The sequence below is a fragment of the Canis aureus genome, chromosome 28, assembly GCF_053574225.1.
Source record: "Canis aureus isolate CA01 chromosome 28, VMU_Caureus_v.1.0, whole genome shotgun sequence".
Lineage (NCBI taxonomy): Eukaryota > Metazoa > Chordata > Mammalia > Carnivora > Canidae > Canis > Canis aureus.
In genome coordinates this window covers 24,768,959-24,789,345 of record NC_135638.1, presented here as the reverse complement: position 1 = coordinate 24,789,345, position 20,387 = coordinate 24,768,959, and the positions used below count along the sequence as shown (strand labels likewise).

General features: G+C 36.7%; 1 protein-coding gene across 2 annotated transcripts in view; it reads right to left on the bottom strand.

The window, feature by feature from the left end:
- CPA6 (carboxypeptidase A6) overlaps positions 1–20,387 on the bottom strand; it is a 310,860-nt gene that overhangs the window by 177,147 nt on the left and 113,326 nt on the right. For both annotated transcript variants that reach the window (XM_077876673.1, XM_077876671.1), the window contains exon 2: positions 2,966–3,041. In XM_077876673.1, coding sequence (XP_077732799.1) covers positions 2,966–3,041 — 76 coding nt within the window. The remainder of the gene's footprint in view (positions 1–2,965; positions 3,042–20,387) is intronic.

Sequence of the window (20,387 nt, the reverse complement as noted above, 5' to 3'; positions counted from 1 at the left end):
CCCCTGCTTCCCTTTGGAGAATCTGGAATTTTGGTATGTGCTTGGCAGAGGGGGCCTATATGACTAGGCCGCATTAAAAACCCTGGGCCCTAAGTCTATAATGAGCTTCTCTGGTAGACAATATTTCACGTATGTTATCACAACTCCTTGCTGGGGGAATGAAGAACATCTTGTTTAATTCCACAGGGAAACACTTTTTTTTTAAATTTATTTTTTATTGGTGTTCAATTTGCCAACATATAGAATAACACCCAGTGCTCATCCCATCAAGTGCCCCCCCCTCAGTGCCCATCACCCAGTCACCCCCACCCCCACCCACCTCCCCTTTCACCACTTCTAGTTCAGGGAAACACTTCTTGCAAGCCTGAGCCTGGTTTCTCTTGGACCTCATGCCATTTGCTTTTTCTCATTGCTGGTTTGCTTTGTCTGTTTGCTATAATAAATCATAGCTGTGAGTAGGATTCTCAGCGAAATGTAATCTTGCAAATCTCTGAACCTGGGGGTGGTACTGGTGACTCAAGGAATAAAGTAAATGAGAATGTGACAATGTACACTGGGTCTAGTCTCCACCACCCAGCAAACTTGGCCTTATTCTTCTCCATTGGGAAAATGATCAGAGTAAACAGATTCAAGGCAGGAGGTAGGCCTCATGTGGCTTCTAGAAGGTTTGGCACCCTCTAGATGTGTGCTCCAATGCCACACTATGATCCAGGGCAAGTTACTTAACCTCTGTCTCTCCTAATTTCTTCAGCTCTAAAATAGCATTAATAGTACCCACCTCATAGAGTTGTTAAAAGAAGACAATTTATAGGAAGTACTCAGACTGTGACTGGTGCAGGGTGACTCAGGGGCTGGATGGAATTCTCTGTGGTGTGGGACCTCCAGAGCATCATCAATATTCTGATATTAATTCCCTTGCTACCTCCTTCACTCTGCTCCCCCTTCCACACCAGCCTCCCTTTCCTTCCCTTCTCTTAGTTGTCCTCTAAAGCTCCTTCACATCCAAACCATTTCCTCCCCCGGGTTACTACCCTTCCTCAAGGGCTAGATGAAAATATGCAGGAAGTTTTTTTTTTTTTTTTTAAGTGTGTACAGCACTGTGCACAGAAAAGGGCACGATATAATGTGTTCTCATCAGTGTCCATAGTCCTATCTCATGCTCAACATCTTTTCATTCCGTCGATTAGAATTTACAAGAGTTAAGTAACCCTCCCAGTCCTCACTGATGTAATTTTATTACTTTTGATAATGACAAGTGATCATCACATATATAATTGTGATTTTATTTTTATAACTTTGTAAGATCTATCATGTAAATATACTTATAAATGGTGTGGGGGCAGATTTTGTCACAAATTTTTTCCCCAATACTTAGCTAAGCATATATGTTCCCTGAAATATGGTTTAAAGTGGCTATTTTTCCAATGGGTGTATCTAAAATATAATTTCAATGGAGATGGGAGCTTCTACTTGAAAACTGCTTTGCTTCTTTGCAAATGTTGAGTCCCTGGGAGGCTGTTTAGGTAATGTACAGGTATTGCTGCTAAAAAGGCTATAATGGAATTAAATGAGCATACATGACCAGAAGAAAGTTCATGTCAGTATCCTGAAGCAGAGATGCCTTTGAGAAAGAGAAGAGGTTTAGGAAATGTCTGATGAGCAGTCCCTCTGGTACTGGATACAATCCTAACAATTTGGAGTGAACTCTTGCATTTTCACTTTGAGCCCTTGTAATGAGACCCAAGCTTAAATTGGATAGTACATGTATAAAAACTGGGAGTAAAGAGAAAGAAAGGAAATGAATAAATTCCAAGTTCAAAACTTCATTTGTAAGTACATTCAATATTTGAAGGAAAGATGTCAGAGAAAAATCAAGCCAACAATAAGACCAAAAATGTGATAATTACAATTATCTCCAGAAGCCACTAAATCTATCCCTCCTCTCTTATCCTCCTAACATCTTTTCCAGGTAAGACTTCCAGGCATTTAGGACACATGTTTTCCTATCCCATATTGGAGATTAAGGAGGTCTTCTAGGTAATCTGATTTGCTATCCATTAAAATAAAGCTAAACTGCCATATATTTTATGGTCTTGCTTCTTTTCTTCCTAAGCATAGAAAAGAGCCCATCACCATACCTCTTTTTTTTTTTTTTTTTTTTTAAGATTTTGTTTATTCATGAGAGAAACAGAGAGAGAGGCAGAGACATAGGCAGAAGGAGAAGAAGGCTTCCTCCAGGGAGCTCAATTCAGGACTTGATCCCAGGACCTGAGCTGAAGGCAGATGCTCAACCAATTGAGCCACCCAGGCATCCTATCACCACACCTCTTATCATAACGTTCTAGTTAAAGCTAACAATTATATTGCAGTCGTAGGAAAATGAGAAATTCTCTATCTCTAAAATCCACAAAATTCACCAAAGATTAAATAATCCGAGCCATTCAACCTTTGCCCATAGAATTTTCTTATCAGACTCACTGAAACAAACCAAAATTAATTTAAAAATTTCTTTTATTTTCCTCAATTCACTTCTGCTTGAATTTAATTAAAATGAAAGTATAGATGATTAGCAGGAAAATTTTAAGAAGGAAAAGTGAAGCTCTGGAAAATTATAAACTAAATTCATTCATTCATTAAAAACAACAGACATTTACTGAACTTGTAGGATATTCCTACATTCATTCATTCATTCATTCATTACCATAGCAATGAAAAAAGTAGACAAAAGTTCTATCAATGAAACTTACATTCTACTAAGGGAGATGGAAAATAAATGAACTCATAAATAGATAATGGGATAAGATACATCATGTTTTGAGTAACCTTAACTTATCGTTTAAAAGCTCTTTCAAGTTATCTCTTAGCATTTTCTTTTCTTGGCTAATTAATTCTACTTATTCAACTCCCATCGGCAAAGCCCTGTAAACACATCATAGATGTAATAAGTGAGTGGAAGCTCTCTTACCTTAAGTTGGTGGTATATTTTCTTCAGTGCATTTGCTTCTTCTTCTGTATTGGGAATAAGTCGAATCACCTTATCACTATAAGAAAGGAAAAAAATGGTGTTATTTGCCTTTCAAAACTAAAGATTTAGCCAGCTTTATCTGCTTGCTTTTAAAAAACTAACTTTGCAACTGGGAAGAGAGACAGCAAAACTCTGGGCTGGTCTAATATCAGAAATACCTGGGCCAGCAGTTATCCAGTTATTATTAATCTCAGATCACATTGGTCTTAAAAAAAAAAAAGATTTATTTATTTTAGGTAGAGTGGGAGAGGGACAGGGGGAGGAGGAGAGAGAATCTCAAAAGCGGACTCCCAGCTGAGCACCAAGCCTGACTCAGGACTTGATATCATGACCCAGAGACCTGAGCTGAAATCAAGAGTCAGCTGCTTAACTGACTGAGTCACCCAGGGGCCCCCAACATTGGTCTTTTTTTTTTTGTTTTTCTCATCAGCTTTTGAAGATTACAAATTCACACTTAAGCAGAGAAAGGCCAAAAACACAGGAACAAAGGTAACAAGGACAAGGACTTTAATGAATAGCTCAGAGCAGATGCCAAGCAAGAAATTTCTGATGACAGAGGTAAAAACACTCTTTTAAAAAAAGCTTACTGCTGAAAAGGAATGTGACTTTCAATAAGAAGACATATGACATCTATGCACTATGGAAAATTTCTGGTTTGGATTCTTCCTACAATGAGAACAGTAAAGATAAGCTCATCTCTATGGGCCATCTTATGTCTGTAGTACAGGGCTTCCCAAGTGACATATGGGGCCAAACTGGAGGGTGACCAATTGTTTCAATGATGCCACAAAATACGAATGGCTATAAATATTTTTAAGTGATAAAAATTTTAAATTGTACCACAGCTGATATTATATTTGAACAATCTAAAAGTTTATTTCAGTAAAGATCCTGAATTGTTTAAGAAGACCAGATGAGTTGTGCTATGGTCCAGAGAGTTCTCTATAGCAGTGAGCTCCCCCAAGGTGTGTCAGAGAACTATTATTATTTTTAGTTATGTCACAGCTCCAGTATGTAATAATCACAAATGGCTCAATGCTTTTTGCATGTAGTTATTAAGTACTTATAAATGGATTGGTATAAAGGAGATCATGGAGAATTGGTTTCTACAGGAAATTTAAGATATCTCTATACTAAATAGAGTACAAGAGTATTTTTCATAATCCTTTACAGTATTTTACAATGACTAAAGATAATTAGTATATATATGTGTGTGTGTGTATACATATACAGATGGCAAAAAAGAAAAACCCAGCAGTTCCACCCACAACTTATCTCTCCAACCTCAAATATACTGAAGTAAGGATAGAATGTGATATTTTCCATGGTTTTACTACTTAGATGAATAGCAGTGTTCAAGGCCGGGTAAAATTAATATGGAAGTTCTTGAACCCCACAGGAGACTTCCAGATTTGTTGGAAAATTATTCTTAAAAAAAAGAAAGAAAGAAAAAGAAAATTATTCTTCAGGGCTGTGTGTTCATTTCCAATCACTTTAGCTTTGTTATTTCAAATGATCCTGTTATATCTTCTTTAGGTCCATGCATTAAAAGGCCCATGGCTTGTTGATAATTTAATGTGTTTTGGCCACTATTCTCCTAATATGACTTTGTCACTTCAGTTTCCCTAGAATCACACAAAACCACCCCTCAGTATTAATGCCATGAAGTCTATTTTTCCAGAAAGAATAAAAGGCAAAGAAAAAAAATCAAGTCACTGTGAAACACCATCAAATATGACCTTTAGAATTTAAATGTAATTTACACCTTTTCTCTTTTTCATTTCTGGTACACAATTCTCTGTCCTTAATTTTTCTTGGGTTCCTCCTATCCTGGCCTCTCCCACCTGACCCGATATCATTCTTGGCAGAGAAAGGCAACTCCACTGGGTGATATGGTTGTTTTTGAGGGATGGATCACTTGACAGCTTGCTGAAAAACACCTCCATCTGGGGCCCTATCAGCTCCTCAAGAGTGCAAAGAAAGCAATCTGTAGCTGTTTTACAGCCATAGGGAAAAATTTTTTTAAATGATGGATAATTCAATCTGGCAATTGGTTCCTCTTCTGTGAGTATAGGATAAAAGGTGAACACACCTGGGATTATTCAACTCTGAAAGTGATTCCACAAGCCCAGCTTTGTCACTTTTATCACAAAAAGTTCACTTCATCATAACTTGCAGCAATTCTCAGGTGTGACTTAAGAAATGTGTTTATTACTGTTTGAATACTTGTCAGAGAACATACAATAAAAAAGTTATTTAGGGAAACCCACATCATATTTTGTAAATCCATAAATTTTATTAGACTAACCAGTAGCCAGCCAATCAACAACAGTCCTCTACTCAGCATGCAAAAGCAAATGCCCCATTTGTTCCACCAAACAGAAATCTGGCTTTCCCTAGATCTGATAGTCTTTTTTTTTTTTTTTTAAGTGGTGAACAATAATTCAGTACTACAAACAGGAAGGGTTCACGAAGTAAAGTAGCTCCGGCAACTCTGAAATTCAAACTAGCTCTGCACAACTATCAAAGGTGAATGGAAAGGCTTTCCTTATAACCGATGGGGTTTTTCCACCACTAGGTGGCAACATCAATTTAAGACCCCCTTGGCTATCCTTTGGGATTAAGTCCAGAGGACCAAAGGTCTGCAAAGGGGTTGAGATTAGGGAGCTGACTCAGCAACCAGCTGCTCACATGTACATGTGTTTGTAAATCAGATATTTCTAGCTCCGGGAGTCTATGTAAAGTTTTCACAGAGAGGACAGGCATATTAAATCACATTTTAAAGATGTGATATTAGAGGCAAAATATTCCAGATAACTAATCACCCAGCCATCACATATTTACTCATGATATACTTAAGGTTATGTTGCTAGAATGCTAGCACCAAGTTGCAAGTTGATTATTGATCCTAATGTACAATAGCAACCACATGAACAACACTATTAAATACATTTAATCCATTTAAAAAGCATTATTAAATGCGTAACGAGAACATATGCACCCAGAGAGGAGTAACTGGCAAGATGGCACCTTCTCTAACCTTTTACAATCTGCCTGGGTTTCAGTTTCCTCATTGAAGGCGTGAGCAATGAACTGTTGCCTTCCCATTTTAAAGTTCTAAGACTATGCTGCTTGAAGCTGATGCCTGCCACATGTATTGCCATGTCTTGACTGCAACACCTATGGAAGAATGTGTTTTGCAGGCAACTGGGGAGTCCTCAAACTCCTTTGGAAAGACACAGATCTGAAGCTACAGATTTTCTCCTTCTGGGTCTTGGCATCAATTTTCACAATTGATTCCATTATTAAACTTTGTAACTTGCAGAACCAGTTTACAAACTATGCTTGTAAGAATGAAAGTATTATAGTATACACAAAATAAAGCTCCCCTTCCAGTTCTCTTCCATGCCAAACTTCTCCTTGTCCCCTAGTGGCCATTGTTAATTTTTTGTGACCCATTCCTGACTCCTTTGTATTTACACATGTGCACACTCACACGTGATGGTCTCATAGCATTTTATAATACTCATTTGCTTTTAGTTTTCACTTAGCATGTTACTTTGAAAACACTTTTAAAATAAACAGTTGGATTCTAAATGCTAATGTTTTATTTTGGAGTTTTATGCCTATATTCAGAAGGGAGACATTTTTAAAAATAAGTTTATAAACAAAAAATATATATTCTTTTTTAATCACCCTTGTTTGATTTTGGCATCTGCATTAAGCTATCCTCACGAAATTGGAAATTTCCCACCTTTATAATATGTCTGGAAAAACTGAATGACATAGAAACTATGCCTCTGTTTTGTAGAATATACCCATAAAATAATTCAAGGTAGGACCAACACTTTTTTTTTTTTTTTTTCAGTTGGGGCTTAAGTATCGAGCTTCTCAATTCTTTTGTAGGTACTGGTCTATTCAGTTTTCTTCTGTGTTTTTCCAGTGAATTTTGGTAATTTATTTTCCTAGAAACCATCCATTTATATAAGTTATAATAAACTCAATTAAAATGTCTTATAATATGGGATCCCTGGATGACTCAGTGGTATAGTGCCTGCCTTTGGCTGAGGGCGTGGTCCTGGAGTCTCAGGATCGAGTCCCCCCCCCCCCCCCCCCCCCCCCCCCGTTGGGCTACCTGCATGGAGCCTGCTTCTCCCTCTGCCTGTGTCTCTGCCTCTGTGTGTCCCTCATGAATAAAATCTTAAAAAAAATAAAAGTCTTCTAATTTAAGGCATCTTAATTTGTAGCTTTGTCCCCCACGTCCTAACTTTCCAAAGACACGGATTCTTTTTAAAAATCATTTTTATTATTTCTGTATATACATATATCATAATTTCTACTTCTATCTTTGTAAATTCTGTACTTCATTTAGATCTGCTTTGTTACTTGTGTTTTAGTAGGGGATATTTTTATTGACATTCAGATTTAAGTTGATAATTTCAGGTTTTCATAATTCAACTTATTTAAATTTAAAAAAGTCACTCGTGGGATCCCTGGGTGGCTCAGCGGTTTAGCGCCTGCCTTTGGCTCAGGGTGTGATCCCGGAGTTCAGGGATCGAGTCCCACCATCGGGCTTCCTGCGTGGAGCCTGCTTCTCCCTCTCCTATCATGAATAAATAAATAAATAAATCTTAAAAAAAAAAAAAAGTCACTCGTTTCTCTCAGATCCCACCCCTTGCCTCTGATAGCGACCAAAGTTTTGGGTTTCCTTTCTTTTTTTTTTTTTCATGTATAAGAGAGATCATATAGTAATTATCTTTCTCTGACTTATTTCACTTAATACAATGCCTTCATAGTTCATTCATATTGTCATAAATGGCAAGATTTCATTTATGGCTGAATAATTTTTGTGTGTGTGGAAGTGGAATTGCTGGATCATATGGAGGCTATACTTTAAAGAACTTCCATACTGTTTTCCAGAGGGCCTGAATCAATTTATACTCCCCACCAACAGTGCACAAGGGGATTTCTTTTTTCCACATCCTTACCAAAACTCATTATTTTCAATAATAGTTATTCTAACAGAAGAAGGGTGATATTTCATTTTGGTTTTGACTTGCATTATCCTGATTAATGGCATTGAACACCTTTTTATGGGCTTGTTGGCTATCTGTATACTTTGGGAAAATGTCTATTTAGACCTTCTGCCTATTTTTTCAGTTTTTGGCTATTGAATTGTATGAATTCTTTATATATTTTGGATACTAGCCACTTATGGAACAGGTGGTTTGCAAATATTTTCTCTCATTTGGTAGGTTAACTTTTCATTTTATTGATGCTTTTCTGTACTGCGATCCATTTGCTGCAACCCCACTTTATTTTTGCTTTTGGGATCAGATTAAAAAAATCCTCACCAAGACCTGTGTCAAATGTCTTACTGTCTAGATTTCCTTTCAGGGATCTTATAAGTTCAAGTCTTACATCTTTAATTCATTTTGAGTTAATTTTCATGTATGGTGTAAGATAGTGGTCCAGTTTCATTCTTTTGTACGTGGCTGTCCAATTTTCCCAATGCTGTCTATTGAAGAAACTGCCCTTTCTCCATTGTATATTTTTGGTTTATTTATCATAATTAATTGACCATATATGTGTAGGTTTATTTCTGGGTGCTCTGTTCTGTCCCATTGATCTGTGTGTCTGTTTTTATGGCAGTATGGCATACATAACCATATTGTTATGTTTACTACAGCTTTGTGGTGCGGGGGTGGAACCTGGGTGGCTCAGCTGGTTAAATGTCTGCTTTCGGCTCAGGTCATGGTCCCAGGGGCCTGGGGTGATGCCCTGAGTTAGGTTCCCTGCTTGACAGGGAGCCTGCTTTCCCTCTCCCTACACTTGGCTCTCTCTCAAATTAAAAAAAACAAAAAAACAAAAAAACAAAACAAAAAACAGGGACTTTGATGCCTTCAGCTTTGTTCTCATTTCTTAAAATTACTTTAGCTCTTTGAGGTCTCATTTCACACAATTCTTAGGAATTTTTATTTCTGTGAAAAATACCATCGATATTTTGGTACAGATTATACTGAATCTATAGATTGCTTTGGGCAGTATGGACATTTTGAAAATATTAAATCTTCCAATCCATGAACATGGAATGTCTTTCCACTTGTTTGTGTCTTATTCAAAATCTCTAATAACTTATTTTCAATATGCATTTTTCACCTCCTTGGTTAGCTTTATTTATAGGCATTTTATTCTATTTGATGTACTTATAAATGGGATAATTGTGGTTTTTAGTTTCTCTGTAGCAAAGAATTATTTTGAAGAATGTTAAAAAGTTCTACACTTTTTAGTATGTTTATGTTATTTAGATGTTCTGTCCTTATTGTCTTAAATTTGACAATTTTTGAATTTCATTTAATATACCTACTGTGATTTTGGATTTGTCAGTTTAAAAACTCAATTCACATATTTGATGATATATAACTATATATAAGTTCATGACTACTGTATATTCTGGATGGAATAAAGTTTTTATCCTAAAAGTTTCTAGAAAAATCCTTCTATGCCTCATTTAATGCTCTTTAAATTTCTTTTTTGCCAAATGATTGGCTGGGACAGTTTTGCCTGTGTCTTTCTTTTTTTCTCTTTTTATGTGTTTCTTGGAAATATAATGCTAGATTAAATTTTTAAGAATTCAGTGAGATTTTTCTGATTTGAACTGGAGGAATTTACTTATTCACATTAATTACATTACTTGATATATATATGTGTGTGTGTATATATATATATATTTTTTTTTTTTTTTGGTTTGTTTTTGCTTTTTTGGTTTTAGAGACAGAGAGCACAAGCAGGGTTGAGGGAGAGTAGGATGGCAGGGAGAATCTCAAGCAGGCTCCACCCTCAGCACAAAGCTGGACGCAGGGCTCCGTCTCATGACCTTGAGATCATGACCCAAGCCAAAATTAGGAGTTGGATGCTCAACCAACTGAGCCAGCCAGTTGCCCCTCTTTTTTTTATAACATAAGCTTAATAAGCATAAAAATGTAAGGCACATACATTTTCTAGTATTAGAAGATATATACATTGTGGTTTTAATTTTTTCATTATTTGTTATGGGTTCTTACCTTTTCTCCTTGCCATCTTTCTTGGAGTTAATTCTCTGCCAATTTTTCTTATCTAGTAGCATACAAGCTATGCATCTTATGTCTTTTTTTTTTTTTTTTTAGTGATTTCTTATAAATTTTACCAAGTTACTTTAACAGATACTTCTTTCACATCTAGAGTTAAGTCTTTGTACGTTCCTCCCTTGAACAAGATCCTAAGAATATTTTTTTTTCAGCCACTTCTTTCCTGTTTTTCTCCCTTTTTGCTCCATGTTTTGTTAAAATCACCTGGAGTTTTTGTTGTGCATTGTGTAAGTGGATACCTGAATTGGGTCCCTTCAAAAATCAGATGTTGAAGACCTAACCTTCAGTATTTCTGAATGTGAATATATTTGGAGAGAAGGTTTTTAAAGAGGTAATTAAGTTAAACTAAGGTAATTGGATTGAGCCCCAATCCTGTCTGATTGGTAGCTTTATCAAAAAGGAGGGAATTGGGGCACAGAGTTGCACAGAGGAAAACACCATGAAGATACAGGAAGAAGGTGGCTATCTGCAAGCTAGGAAGAAAGGCTTCAGAAGAAATCAACTATGCTGACACCATGCTCTCTGACTTCCAGTACCAGAACTGTGAGAAAATAAGTTCCTAATGGCTTAAATCACCCAATCTGTGGTACTTTGTTACCATAGCGCTAACACGTACACTGAAGATGGCAGCCTAATGGATATGTCCTCAGCCATTCCTTGATATTTGAACAATTTTAGTCACTTTGTTCCAGATTCTCCCAACACTGCATACAGTTCCTACCCAGAACTCATTGCACTCACTGTAGTTTTAGTGTCTTTATTTCTTACTAAGCTCTAAACTATGCATGAGCAGGAACTTAATAGATTTTGGTTTATTCTGTGGGAGTTTTGTGGAAGTGTCTTTATAGAGTAGTCTGAAGCTTATCTTGAGGGGTCTAGAGCTAGGTTTAGGTTTTAATTACAGCTTCTATATCATGCAGAGTGTAAATTAGGAGCCCACACCCATACATGGTAGAGATCTGGGGTATCTAACTTTTCAGTGATCTCCCATCACCCAAATCTTTAGTAGACCAAAACCACCTCCATTTCTCCAGCTATAGGGAGTTTTTCTTCAGACTTTGAAGTTGCCCTTATTTTTATAAACTTGCCTGTAAGCTCTCCATGTCTTCCTGTTACAGGCATTGAAATCCCAGCTTCAGATATGACAACCTCTTTTTCATAGTCCTGACTCCCAGAACCACAGGGCATCAGCTTTTTCTTTCCACTTTAGCTTTTGTTTATGCCTCCAAGTATTTGGCATCCAGAAATTTCCTTTTCTTTTCTACAAAGTTGTTATCTACTAAAACAAGTGACAGGGTGGTAAAAGAACATGCTCTGGAGACAAGTTGCCAGCACTAGCTGTGGGACTTCATGCAATGTTTTTCACCTCTGTGCCTCAGGCCCTCTATTCTATAGATTGGAATTACTGGTCCTTAACTCATGGGTTATTGTGAAGATAGAGGAGTATACATGTTAAGTGCTTATAGTAACACCTCACCCAGAGTAAGGGCTGTATTGATGTTTGGTACTATGAAGTTTTTGCATTTTTGGCATATTTTCTCTTTATCCAATATTTATACTTGAGGGTTCCTGACTATAACAACTCAGCCTTCTATGTTTTATTATACTCTAATGTGTTGAATAAAAAAAATGAAAAAGATTCTTTTAAGAGGAAACTACTTGTAGCAGACATCCTGGATGGCCTAAGAATGTATGACTTGTCCATAATCTCCCTTTGAGGTATCATTTGTATCTGGTATCTTGTAACTCCTTCCCATGTGACCATGCCTAATTTGACACCTGACTTAAAGGCAGCCACTGGATGAACAGGTGAATTAGAAGTGAGTCCTGCCCAGTTGGGTCACTCTGACTGACTGCTGATCTAGTCCAATCCATCTTTGTGAATTTACACTTGAAATGATGAAAAAAATCGGTTAGTAGTATCAGGAGCAGTGGCAGTAGATACAGGTAATAGCTCAATTACCACAATGGCAAAGTTCTCAAGCAGGGATCATAGGCACTGCCCAATGCCCTTTGTAAATGACCCTTTAGGCTCCAGGGGCCTGGTTTGGAAATAGTCTCCATTCTTCCTTGTGTTTCTTATAATAAACTCCCAATTATCTGATTTATCTGGAGCATGCCTTTTTAAAAAACCTAACAAATGTACTAGTGCTAAGAATATTGAAACTTAATTTTTAAAAAAAGTATCTGGTGTCTAAGCCACTAGATTTATCTTCTCTCATCTATTTCCTCTTCAGGTAGGGAAAAAAGAGAGGAAGGCTGGATTCTACATGGTACTCTATCACTTGAACAAATTTGCTTACACATTTAGCCAATGATCCCTAATCCTTAAATTGAAGAAATAGCAATATACTGTTGCATAAGGTTTTTGTGAGAATTATTTCATTTAGACACATTTGTTCATGTTACATTATATGCCAGACACAGTGGTAGGTGCTAGGGATATAGCAGTTTCTGCCCATAATGGGCTTTCAGCCATAGTACCAATGAAATATTGTCTGGGAAATGCCCAGCTTGTTACAGCTTCTCAATGCTTAATAACTTCTGTTATTATGTCTGCAGGAAAAATACTTTCTTATCCTGTAGAATTTGAACTGCTGAAAGGAGATACTTCTCCAAGTATGTTTCACCTGTGAAGATTAGAAACAATAAAATATTATTCTATTATAAATCTATTTAACCTTTTTGTTGTTTTGGTCAGTGTTTTTGTTTCTTGACCTTTCCATAGGTATGTGAATCTAATCATTGATCAGTATGCTTTATATAGGATACTTTATATAAAATAAAAATGAAAAATCTCAGAGAAAGTTCTATTTAGATGTCCTCTATTGGTACAAGCTGCCCAGATTCAGTTTTTCAATACTTTTAAAAACACAATTTACTCAGATATAGAAAAGGATATCTAATGCTATTCCTCAGGAGGTATAAGATTAGATGACTGTTGTGGATGCTGTTGGGTACTCCTCCAAATCTATTTTCCCCTTAAGCCCTAGCAGAAGGGGTTTACTCTGGTATTCATTCTATCTGTTCATGAAGAATTTGGGTCTTCAGCCAGTCAGAGCTTTGTATATCTGCCCAGCAACTCTGTTGGTGTGGAGATTGACATGTGTTATGAATTGGCCCAATAAAATTTAAGGGAAGGATTATTATTTCATGGTGGGTGAGGGGTATTCATTTTCCTGTCAAATGTAAACAAGGAAATGAATAAGCCTGCTTGCCACTGGCAGCCTGTAATTAGGAAGGGAATTAGGTAGGGTGAGGCAGATTCTGTGGACTGTTGGCGTGGGGAGGAAGAATGAACCTGGGTCTTCAGTGGTCTTGTTGAAATCAGGCAACCTTTAGGCTAGTCCAACCTCTGGTCTCCTCTTATGTAATATAAAAATTTTATCGGATAAGCCAGTCTGAGTCAGGCTGTGTCCTGCTTGTAACCAAAAGCACATTGAACAATAATAAATTACTTAGTTATCTTTAAGGAACGAGATAAGGAAACTATGGAATAACTAAACTTACTGTTAAATCAAAGTCTTCTTAGGTGGAAAATCACATCAGTGTTCCTTCTTTTCTCCACATCCTTCTCTAAAATACCCTTTTGATTTTGATGGCCACTCTGTGTGCTTTCTGAAGGGAAAACTAGGATAATAATCAGTAGCTAAAACTCATCTCCTATTCATAAGAAAAATAGGACAGTTTAAAATGTTTGCTGAATTTTCTGGAAATTTATATCCTATGGAAGATTTATTAATAGAATGTTCACTCACTTAAAAAAAATCTCATGCCCAAGCACAAAGAAATCCATTAGATAATCCTACTTAGAGAAATTAATGTTCACATATAGATTCTATATCATAAAGTGCTTGGGTCTCAGTGCTGCATTTCCTTTGTTGAAAGATTATGTTTTGATGCACATGAAAAATTTCATTAAAAAGCAATAAATAAGAGACAACTTGGCAGAGAACTTTAGAAAGCTAAATGGATTCTTCCCTTCTTTGGTCATGGTTTATAGTCGCAATATAAAGTACTCAGAACATGAAGAAATTCCCTGTGGCAGTTTGCTTAGGACATAAAGATTTAGACTTCACTTTTGGATTAGATGGAAGTGATGACTTTCTTCTTTTTTCGTTGCTGCTGTATTTTAACAGCAGAGAAAAGAAAAACACAGCCTTCAAAAAGCCTTACTGATGTACTTCACTTTATAACAGACATTTTCTCAAGAGATTGAACACCTACCATGATATCTCACACATAATGGAGGATCAATAAATATTTGCTGAATTGAATTAAAATTGACTTTCTATAAACTGCATCATCTGTTAAGTTTCTGAAATTGGCTTCCACAGTAAGGCCTGAGAATTTCCTCTTCTCCCATTACTACAGGTCAGAGAGGAAAAAAGCAATAAAATGTCACCCTTCCATTAATTTTTTACAGTAAGATATTACCTTCACTGTGTCCCAAGAATTTGCTCTGCTTAGTGTCACATCATTATATAATACTTCAATTTAGTCCTGCTTGTAGTATTTAAGAATAGGACTCAATCTGAGAAAACTATTACCACAATGGAGAACAAAGCATTCATTAAACAGATATCTATGTAGCAATTATTCCAGGCAAGTCTCTGGTGGGGAGGAAAAAGGAAAGGAGCTAAAAAGCATAAAGAAAGAACTTTCAAAGATGGGTAATAAGGTTTAAGCAATATCTTAGGTAGCATATGATCAATGTTTCATATATTACATAGAAAATGCACAAAAAGGATTAGAGAATGATTAGAGAAAGCCTTCTGGAAGAACCCAGATATCTGAAACTAAGATTTGGTTCCCAGTGGACTGACATATATATATTGGTCTAGTGATTTTGAAATTTGAGTGTATGTAATATATACCTGGGAATCTGTCAGCATAATTTGTTGGGGGAAAAATATCCTAAAATCACCTTTCTGGACAAAACACTAAGCAATAATGGAATATGTAGGTTTGTTTTTGGTGTATCTTTTAATATGCATGGGTAGGTGTCAATAGAGCAAGGGAAGGCCTAAGAGGGCAAAAATGTTTACACAAGCTAATACTGAGACCAGTGGCTACCCTGACTGATGGGCATATTAATACTCTGATGCCCCAGAGTCTAAGAAAGGTGGGAATTCAGATCAGAGGCAGTCACAGAAAGTCTTAAAGATAACAACCTCAAGGAAAAGATGACAAGAAAAATGCCTTGAGAAAGAAGTGTAGGGAAACTTCTCGGTCATAGACTTGGTTGTGGATAGAAGAAAAAAAATGTGATCATCACTGGGAATTTGAAGCCACAAGCTAGGGAAGTACAGGGAAGATGGCAGAGTAGAAGGATCCTGACTTCACCTTGTCCCACAGACACACCAAGGCAACATTTATGTATATATATAGTAACTGTGAAAATGCCCTGAGACCAGCAGAGTAGATCTTCTATAGCTAATCATAGAGAAGGTCACATCAAAAAGGGTAGGAGGGATGGAGGCACAGTCAAGAACCAAACCACACAGTGCAACTAACCACAAACAGGAGGGACATCGCAAGTACAGAAAATCAAGGGGGATCAGACTCCACCCCTTCCCATTGCACTGGGCACCCATATAACCCTGGGGACCCACACTGGGAAGACATGTCCTTATAATGTCTGACTTAGAAAATCAGCAGGGCTTAACTGGGAGAGTCAGAGGGTGATAGGAAACCAAGTCCCACCTTTAAAGAGCTAGCCCAAGACATAGCACAGAAGCAGCAGTTTGAAAAGCACCCAGAATATAAGTGAAGGAGATTTTTTGACTAACTTTAAGATGTGTGCCAGAGAAGTAGGTATCTGCAGACTTCTCTAGAACATAACTGCACCCACTGCGGTGGGTGAACTTCTTTCTTGCCCTCCCTTAGCCTAGATAATTGGATGCTTACAGGAGCCAGTTCTAACACTTTCCATCTACATTATTAACACCCACATTCCCTACAGACTCACCAGGTACTCCTTCCAAAGCAGTTCCTGCCCCACCCAACCCACCAGGTACTCCCTCCAAAGTAGTTCCTACCCAGTCATATCTGGCAGGCAGCCCCAGCTAGGAATGGCAACCCTCCAAAATGATTACTGCCCTGGCAATGGTTTGTGTGTGTGTGTGTGGGGGGGGGCGAAGAATAACCCCAGACACCAGTGCCCTCACATTTTCTGCAGCTGGACCTCATAGCTGGCTATGCAGTGAAAGAGTCCTCTGCTTTGATGTGCCCACAGCTGTCAAAGTAACTAATAGCAGCCAGGCTCAATGCTAGCTCCACCCAGCACATAGGCTTCAAAAGCTCAGGAAGCATCTCTGTCTAGTGGGCCAGAAGCAGATAAAGTAAGTTATTGCAGCCAGCTGGGCTAAGGTCCACTCCCACTCACTGGCATGCCCACAGTATCCACAACTCAGCCACAACAGGAAGTAGTGTGCAGTCTCCACATGGGACACCTCAGGAGTGCCCAGTTCTGGTGATGAAGGGGCACCATGCTACAGGGCACCACAGGACCTCTTCTATACAAGGCAACTAATTTCAAGACCAGGACACATAGCTGACCTAATACATAGAAACAGAGTTAGACAAAATAAAGAGACCAAAGAATATGCCAGGAATTAAGGAACAGGCCAATATCACAGAAAAAAAGCTAAATGAAATGGAGGTAAGAAATATGTCTGATAAGCAGTTCAAAGTAATGGTCATAAAGATACTCACCAGCCTTGAGAGAAGAATGGATTAATATACTAAAAACTTCAACAAAGAGAAAATGTAAGAAAGAACCATCAGACCTGAAGAATACAATGGCTGAAATGAAAAAAATATACCACAAGGAATCAACAGCAGAGTAGAGGATGTAGAAAAATGAATCAGTGATCTGAAAAGACAGGGTAATGGGGAGCACTCAAGCTGAATAGCAAAGAGAAAAATAACAAGTGATAATAGGTTAAGGGACCACTGAGACTAAGTTTGCCTTACAGTGGTTCCAGAAGAAAAGAGAAAAGAAAGGGACAGAAATTTATTTGAAGAAATAATAGCTGAAAAATTCCCTCATCTGGGGATGGAAACAGATATCCATATCCAGGAAACATAGGGAGCCCCTAACAAGATAAACCCAAGGAGATTTACACCAAAATCCATAATAATTAAAATTGCAAAAACTAAAGATAAAGAATTATAGAAAAGCAAATAGTTATGCACAAAGGAAACACTATAAGGCTATCAGCTGAATTTTCAGCAGAAATTTTGCAGACCAGAATAGAGTGGCATGATATATTCAAAGTGCTAAAAAGGGAAAAAATATAACCAAGAATATTCTACCCAGAAAGGTTATCACTCAACATAGGAGAGTGTTCCTCCCCCCCACCAAAATTAAAGACGTTCATCACCACTAAACTAGTCTTACAAGAAATGTTAAAAGTGTAAAGATCATAACTAGAAGTAAAAAGATATTATGAAAGAAACAAGTTACACAGGTGAAAGCAAGCATATAGTAAAGGTAGATCAATCCCTTATAAAGCCAGCATGAAGACTAAAACAAAAAATAGGAAATCCATTATATCTACAAAGGATACTAAATAAGATGTAAATTATGACATCATAAACATAAAATGTAGCGGGACGAATAAAAATGTAGTGCTTTTAGAATGGGTTCAAACTGAAGTGACAATCAATTTAATATGGACTACTATATAACATATGCTACAACATCTGATGTTATACATGAACCCCATGGTAATCACAAATCAAAAATCTATAGTAGATACATTAAAAAAAAAAGGATAAAAGAAGCCAACATAACACTAAAGAAAGTCATCAAACCACAGAGGAAGAGAGCAAGAAAGGAAGAGAACTACAAAACACTCAGAAAAAATTAACAAAATAATAAGCACATACCTATCAAAAATTACTTTTTAAAAAAAGATTTTATTTATTTATTCATAGAGACACAGAGAGAGAGAGAGGGGCAGAGGCACAGGCAGAGGGAGAAGCAGGCTCCATGCAGGGAGGCTGATGTGGGACTCGATACTGGGTCCCCAGGATCACACCCCGGGCTGCAGGCAGCGCTAAACCTCTGCGCCACCGGGGCTGCCCCCAAAATTACTTTAAATGTAAATGGACTAAATGCTCCAATCAAAAGACAGAATGACTGAATGGATAAAAAAATAAAAAGAAAAAAACAGATCCATCAATAGACTGTCTACAAGAGAATCACTTCAGACCTAAAGACACATACAGAATGAAAGTGAAGGAATGAAAAAAGATATTCCATACAAATGAACAGACAAAAAAAGCCAAAGTAGCAATAATTATTACAGCAGAAATAGAATTTGAAACAAAGACTGTAAGAAGAGACAAAAAAGGCATTATATGATAAAGAAATCAATTCAACAGATATAACAATTGTAAATATCTATGCATCCAACATAGGAGCACCAAAATATATAAAGCAAATATTAACAGACATAAAGGGAGAAGTTGCCAATAATACAATAATAATAGGGGACTTTAACACCCCACCAATGGATAGATCAGACAGGCAGAAACCAATAAGGAAAAAGTAGCTTTGAATGACACATTAGATCAGTTGAACTTAACAGATATATACAGAACATTCCACCCAAAAACAGGATATGCACTCTTTTCAAGTGCACATGACCATTCTCCAAGATATATTATTAGGCCTCAAAACAGTTGATGAATATTGAAATTATATTGAGTACCTTTTCAACCATAATGGTATGAAACTAGGAATTAGAAGAAAATTTGAAAAAAACACAAACGTGGAGACTAAACATACTATTAAACCATCAATGAGTGAATGAAACCAAATAAACATTTTTTTAAAAATACATGGAATGAAAATGGAAACACAATTTTCCAAACTCTGGGACACAGAAGAAGCAGTTCTGAGAGTAAAGTTTATAGCAATACATGGCTACATCAAAAAACAAGACAATCTCAAATGAACAATTTAACCTTATAAGTAAAGGAATTAGAAAAAGAACAAACAAAACTGAAGTTAGATGGAAAGAAATAATAAATATTAGAGTAGAAATGAATGAAATAGATACTTTAAAAAAACCCAATGACAACAAAACAAAACAAGAAAAAACATCCATGAAACCATGAGGTGGTTCTTTGAAAAGATTAAAAAAAATTAGTAAATCCATAGCCCGGTTCATGAGGAAAAAAATAGAGACAACTCGAGATCAGAAATGACAACTGTAGAATCAGTAGATTCTACCCCTGAAACAACACAGTATATGTTAAGTAAATTGAATTAAATAAAAAAATTTTTTAAAAGATGTTAATTGAAAGATTCAGTCTAAAAAAAGAGAAATGAAAGGAAAAAGCACCAACACCAAAGAAATACAAAGGATCATAAAATACTATGAAAAATAATGTGCCAACAAATTGGAAAACCTAGAAGAAATGGACAAATTTCTAGAAACATACACTCTTCCATAACTGAATTGGGAAGAAATACAAAGTCTAAAGAGATTGATAACTAGTAAATAAATACGGAAATCAGTAATCAAACTCTAAACAAAAGTCCAGGACCAGATGGCTTCACAGGTTAATTCTATCAAACATTTAAAGAAAAATTAATACTTACCTTCTCAAGCTACTCCAAAAAAAGTGGAAGAGGAAGGGAAACTTCCAAATTCCTTTTATGAAGCCAACATTACCCCAATGCCAAAACTAGGCAAATATACTACAAAAAAAGAAAAAGAAAGAAAACTACAGGCCAATCCCTCTGATGAGGGATATTTTCTCAGGAAAATATTAATTAACTGATTCACGAAAGAATCATCAAGTAAGATTTATTCCAGAGATAAAAGAATGATTTAATATTTGTATATAAAAATGTGATATAGGGGCATCTGGGTGGCTCAGTTGGTTAAGCATCTGCCTTCAGCTCAGGTCATGATCTCAGGGTTCTGGGATCAAGCCCTACCACAGGCTCCCTGCTCAGTGGGGAGTCTGCTTCTCCGTCTGCCCCTCCCCCTCTTGCGTGTGCATGCACACACTCTATCACTGTCAAATAAATAAATAAAATCTTTAAAATGTGACATATATCATTAAGAAGGGGAAATATAAAAACCATATAATTATCTCAATAGATTCAGAAAAAAAAAATCTGACTAAATACAACATCTTTAAATAAAATATCTCAACAAAATGGGCATAGGGCCACATACTTCGACATTATAAAGACCATACATGAAAAA